The sequence below is a fragment of the Austrofundulus limnaeus genome, unplaced genomic scaffold, assembly GCF_001266775.1.
Source record: "Austrofundulus limnaeus strain Quisiro unplaced genomic scaffold, Austrofundulus_limnaeus-1.0 Scaffold204, whole genome shotgun sequence".
In the NCBI taxonomy this organism is placed as follows: Eukaryota; Metazoa; Chordata; class Actinopteri; order Cyprinodontiformes; family Rivulidae; genus Austrofundulus; species Austrofundulus limnaeus.
In genome coordinates, this window is record NW_013952606.1 from 293,568 (window position 1) to 299,471 (window position 5,904).

Consider the following 5,904-nt stretch of genomic DNA (forward strand, 5'->3'; position numbering starts at 1 on the left):
CCCTTTGTACGAACAAAAGTAAGAGAAATTTAGGATAAGAATACGAACATGTTCTTGCATGAGGCCCAATTAGTTTCTTTTTTTTTTTCCTTTTTCTTTCTTGTTCTCAGAATAAAATGTGACAAAGCAGAAATAATTCAACACAATTCAGTTTGCCTACGCTCAACTATTCATTTAATTTCCACCCAACAAAAAATGTTAAAAGCTTCAAATTAAATTACTTTATTGTGGGATAGAAAGGCAGTTTTAATGGAAAAAGAAAAACTTGATAAAAGGAAAATTTGAATGTTTTTTCACAAAGAACGGGAGCAAGAAGGAGGAGGTGTGTGCTGGAGGGGTGCAGTGATTTTTTTAAATATAAAAACAATGATTATAGTAATAAATAACAAGGAGTCACAGCCTTATAAGATTACTTCCATCACATTTTGGTGGRAAAAAAAGAAAGTTGGAACTTCCACAACGACAGAAAATAAAAGCTAATTAAATTCAACCATCTGTGAAAATCTAAAAACATGAATAAGAGCTAACTAGAGGAATATTATTTAAACAAGTGTCTAATTTGTCTTGTTTAAATGAACAGGCATCATTTTTAAAGTGCAGCATCTGCTCTACAATCATCCAAGCAGGGGGTAACCAGCACTACACACCCCTGCTTTAAACCAAACTGGATTTTCTGGTAGTCAGTACCTCTGAYGCTACAGAACAAGAAGGACCAGTGTAAAGATGACAACAAGTGACACACAATAAAAGAAACTCACTGCCAGCCTGCCCACACCCCAGCCCAAAGATGTCACAATTTTTGTCCTCATAAGCTGTGGAACGGGAAAACAAACCCGTCCACATTCCTGACTGTGACACGGCGACGATATAAAGACGTAACAGTAAAGGTTTCAAACACTTAAACACCATTTAGTGTTGCTGTACTAAATACACGAGTAAACACATAATAACCAAGAAGCACATGTTTYGTATTTGAGACACTAAAATCTAACAAACTGATTATAAGTAATAAAATAAATAAATAAGTTCAGGCAGCAGCGTTATTTATAAATTACCAAGATAAGTCAAATTCCTTTGATGAGCTGATCAAATGACAAATAAACCTCCTGCTGCTTTGCAGGGATGAAATGTAAAAGGAAGCCACTAAGCAAATTATTTAGACGTGTTTTGTTTATTTAATGGAAGTATTACTTGTTCAGGTTAAAGACTTTGGATCTACTTTAAGGGCAGTCATGATGCTTCAGATAAGAAAAGGCTGTCAGACTGCCGAGCTAAAAAAGGGAGCATTTTTTGCTTCTGTATTACAATTACATAATTGATAAATACAAACTCTAATTTTGAACCGACATGACCTGGACGGCCAAGAATTTACAGCAACACCTGAGTGAACACAAGACAACTGAACTTCCTGTCTTGTAACTTCAAAATGTTTCACCTCGTGTCTGACAAGCTTCTGCACTTCTAAAGTTTTGGGCTTATAAATTGTACTTGTACAACGACATTGTCTGAAATAGTCCCTGAAGCGACGRGGAAGTCTATTTGATGAGTTTAATTGCTTCAAACAAACAAAAAAACAACAAATCGGTCACAGACATGTAGTTTTAAATCTAAAGATAATTCAGTGAGAGTTAAACCCAGCTGCTCAGCTGAGCCTGACTCCAACCAGATTGCATGGCAAGTCTGAAGAAATGTATTTCACTTACTTGGAATGAAGCAGGGGGTCAAAGGGCGGATGCTGTGCACCATAAACATGCTGAATGCTGAGGAAATGAGAAGAAAAGGGAAATGAATGAACATCTGTGCTTTGCTACCATGTTAGCTTAAATATATTCAGAAAAATAAACACTTGCACGCTGCAAGGCTGCACCTCACGTGGACTAAGAGGATGTTAAATCGTCTTTAATGATCAGTGTGAACATGCTTATTGTAGCATTTAGTGACAACTTTGACGGTGAGTGAAAATCTCAACAGCTAGCTCCTGAAGTTAGCAGTGTAGCTCTTCCCAGCTTACAGCGGCTAACTGCATCGTCAAAACCTATTTACCACAAACAACGAAACGTAAGATGGCTCGAAAATCCCATGAAATACAATAAATGTTTTAATTACGATATTTGCGACGTCAGAAGCTTGACAGTTCGGCGTCAAATGAGAGAAGCTAGCTASGCTAATATAGCCAACAGGAGGGAACACGTCACTCACCTGCCAGGAACCTTCGCTGCGTTTCTTTTCCAAAATTGTTTTTTGTTCCCGTCACTCGACATTTTCCCCCCTGAAGTCCAGTAAATCCCAGCCTCGGACACCTCGACGCTGTCGTCGCCTCCAAAGCGTTTAATATCTCCTTATTTACACCAGGTCCCCTCCTCCAAAACTCAAAAAGCTGCCATGTTGATACTTCCTGATCGACGAGTAAGCGCGCCGGTGATTGGCTGGAGCGGCGATCTTTCGCTGTGAGCCAATCATAAGTGAGCTTCGCGGGTCGGCTGTTTAAGGAACTGCTGACGTCATAGTGCACGGCTTATTTGCTGTTGTCAAAGGAGACCCCCCAGCATCAGGACCACTACCAGTGAATGACTATTTCAGACAGTTTTTTAAATCTATGTTTATATTTATTTATCTTTTTATCCACTTATTAATTAATACTGAAAATTTATCAAATAAACTTCGATACAAATGTATATTTTTGTTTTTGTTCCCAGACTTTTATTTGCAATATAATTAAAGAAATGAATATTCACAGCAGGTGATTATAATCTAAAAGTCACGCACTTAAAGAATTGCGGGAAAAGACACAAAAAATAGAGAAACAAAACCCGATTCAAACGTAGTAATAAAACCCACAATCATATCTCCCTGGCATTGACAGTTAAATCTACATCTTKTCAGGCTGCRTTCCCTTTAAAATASAAGCAATAAAAATAAATTKAACATATATCAAAACATTTGTATTATTACTGACAAACAATTGAAATAAATACAGTAACACTTTTAGTAAAGATGTAATATGAGTATCTTCCGCCCCCTGCCTCCGGAGTGAACCGTCTTTCCACATACACGATCTTTGTTGTAAAACTCTCTCCAGCACGCGCYGAGGAGTGAAGTGAGCGCAGCAGGGGTTCGAGACGGGGTCCTAAAAATGGGCTGATGTCAGGACAGAGACAGTAATAATGACGGGACAGAAAGACAACATGGACAACCAGGTGTCCTTACTGTCGTCGCAGCTCCTTCTGAAGCACAGACCGGTGGAAGTTCGTCTTTCTCGCGCTTCTCTGACGTGGAAGGAAATTGGGAAGAGCAAAAAGCGACTTTATCCTGAAACAGGTAAACAAAAACTGGTCGTTTTTATGTTTAAAAATCACAACTTGTTCTTTTTGATTGTTTTCTGTCAGCGCTTCAATGACCTTTATAGTCCCCCGTTCAAAAGAAAAAAGGTAATTCTGCGCTCCTTGGGGTGGTGCAGGTGATAAAGGAGCTGCTGTAGTTAAAGGTCTGTTCAGTCAGCAGAGGGTCTCAGGTGGGCTTTCACTCTCAGGTAATTACAGTCCACTGGTCCCTACATGTCTGCCTGTTATAGTCTGAATCAACGTTTAACCTTTGGTGTTCTGCATATATTTCAGCTTTTTATTTATCAAAAATGTTCAGCTCTTACACTTTAGATTGTCTTAAGTTTTATTATTTAAAAAAATGTTACAAATATTTTTCTACTGGAAAAACTGATATTTTCAATTCCTTTCTAAACATTACCCTCTGAACTGGTTCTGCATAATTGTTCTATTATCCTGTTGCTTTTAGTTTGTATCTAACATTCTCAAGCATTTGACTACTTTTAGCTTCTAGTCATTCTGCTACTTATAGCTTATACTTATACTTTCACTACTTTCAGCCAGCTGAAAGCTATTTTAGCTTCTAGCTAGTCTTTTGCTACTTTTTAGTTGCAGTTGTGCTACATTTACCTTCTATTTTCCTTCATTTTAGATAGTATTTGGCTACCTTTAGCTTCTAGCTAGTCATTTGCTACTTTTTAGTTGCTATTTTGCTGCTATTTAGCTTTTACTTTCCTTCATTTTAGGTAATATTTGCTACCTTTAGCTTCTAGCTAGTCTTTTGCTACTTTTTAGTTGCAGTTGTGCTACATTTACCTTCTATTTTCCTTCATTTTAGTTAGTATTTGGCTACCTTTAGCTTCTAGCTAGTCATTTGCTACTTTTTAGTTGCAATTTTGCTGCTATTTAGCTTTTACTTTCCTTCATTTTAGCTAATATTTGCTACCTTTAGCTTCTAGCTAGTCTTTTGCTACTTTTTAGTTGCAATTTCACTGCTATTTAGCTTTTACTTTCCTTCATTTTAGCTAATATTTGCTACCTTTAGCTTCTAGCTAGTCTTTTGGTACTTTTTAGTTGCAATTTCACTGCTATTTAGCTTTTACTTTCCTTCATTTTAGTTTGTATTTGGCTACCTTTAGCTTCTAGCTAATCTTTTATTACTTTTAGTTGCAATTATGCTACATTTAGCTTCTACTTTCCTTCATTTTACCATTCTATCATTAGCTTCTAGCTAGTATTTTGCTTCATTTTAGCCACCATTCTGATACTTTTATCTTCTACTTCTGCTACTTTTAGCTWCYAGTTGACCTGTTGCTACATTTAGTTATMCTTTGGCTGSTTTTAGTTGTTTAGCTCCTATTTGTCTACTAAAAGCTTTTAGTCAACATGGTTACTTTACTTTATCTATCTTTCTCTCTATAAATCACTTAAAAATTTTAGCTAACATTTGGTTACTTTAAGCTAAACTTGATATTTTTGTGAGTGTTTTGCTACTTAATACTATTTAACTTTTGTAATTCATAAAATGATGCCAAAAAAAGAAGCTAACACTTTAACCTGGAGGAAGACTTTGTCTCTTCCTTCGTACTTTGTGTTCTTTGTCTGAGAAGCGGAGAAGTTAATTATTAAGACCTGTTTGACAGAATATCACTTTTTAAAYGACCAGACTGTCCGTTTAAGTTTTTGACACATAGGCCACATTTCAGAACTGGTTTCTCTGGGCCTATCAGAACTTCAGTAACACAACTTTTAGCCTATTTTAAAAAGAAGTAAGCTGAAATCCCTGTAWTTCAGTTCTCTCCCTCTTTATTTATTAACATTGTGCAACAAACCTCTGACAGTTTTTGTCATTTGCGTCAGACAGCTTCTACCCAAATGGGACAATCTTCTGTCCCGCGGGGCTAATGTTTGTTCTCCGATGTTAGCTGGGATCCCAGGTCTGCAGTTGCAGCGGCACATGGAGTGGAGTGATTACAGCCGGCTGCTCAAACCCAGCTATTGACCTTCCACAAAGTGGTATCAAGTGTCCTATAATAACCTGCCATAAAAACTTCCATTTATTGAGTCAGTGTTCAAAGTGGCTTCATCAAATCCCCCCGGTGATCGCTAAGACGGGAGCAGGTCAGTTTACTCTGGAATTAGGAATCAAGCGACGACACTTTGCCAATAAAAATATGTAACAAGTTTGAGCACTGCTGTTAAATAATTATGGCACATTAATTTCTGAGATCCGCAATCAAAATGAGACGCCTAACGACACCAACCTCTGTGTGCTGTGGTATGAAAGGCAGCTGATGTGAATTAGTTTTTAATTATTATAAGGACAGTTCCAGTGCTGTTCCTGAAAGAAACGAAACACAGTATTTTTCTGAACTTTACTTGAATATTAAGCTTTACAAATTAGTTTCTACCTGTGTGATTTGGAGCTCAAACTCAAGTTTAAAGCTTCTTCTTGCCGCGCTGTACACATGTGTAGCATCAGTACAAATAGAAATACAAAATAATGTATGTACATATGTATATATATTTGTATATATATGTGTACGTATGTGTATATATATACAGTATATATACGTATATATAC

General features: G+C 36.9%; 2 protein-coding genes across 3 annotated transcripts in view; one reads left to right on the forward strand and one right to left on the reverse strand.

Moving 5' to 3' along the window:
- Positions 1–2,425, reverse strand: part of tbc1d22a (TBC1 domain family, member 22a) — a gene marked incomplete in the record, with an annotated part of 186,046 nt that extends 183,621 nt beyond the window's left edge. The window contains 2 exon segments of the mRNA XM_014018835.1: positions 1,704–1,760; positions 2,200–2,425. Coding sequence (XP_013874289.1) covers positions 1,704–1,760; positions 2,200–2,261 — 119 coding nt within the window.
- A 635-nt stretch (positions 2,426–3,060) lies between these two features.
- cerk (ceramide kinase) overlaps positions 3,061–5,904 on the forward strand; it is a 53,933-nt gene continuing 51,089 nt past the window's right edge. Inside the window, exon 1 of one of the 2 annotated variants that reach the window (XM_014018836.1) lies at positions 3,061–3,318. In XM_014018836.1, coding sequence (XP_013874290.1) covers positions 3,165–3,318 — 154 coding nt within the window. In that variant the 5' untranslated portion in view covers positions 3,061–3,164. The remainder of the gene's footprint in view (positions 3,319–5,904) is intronic. The other variant, XM_014018837.1, reaches the window with a different exon arrangement.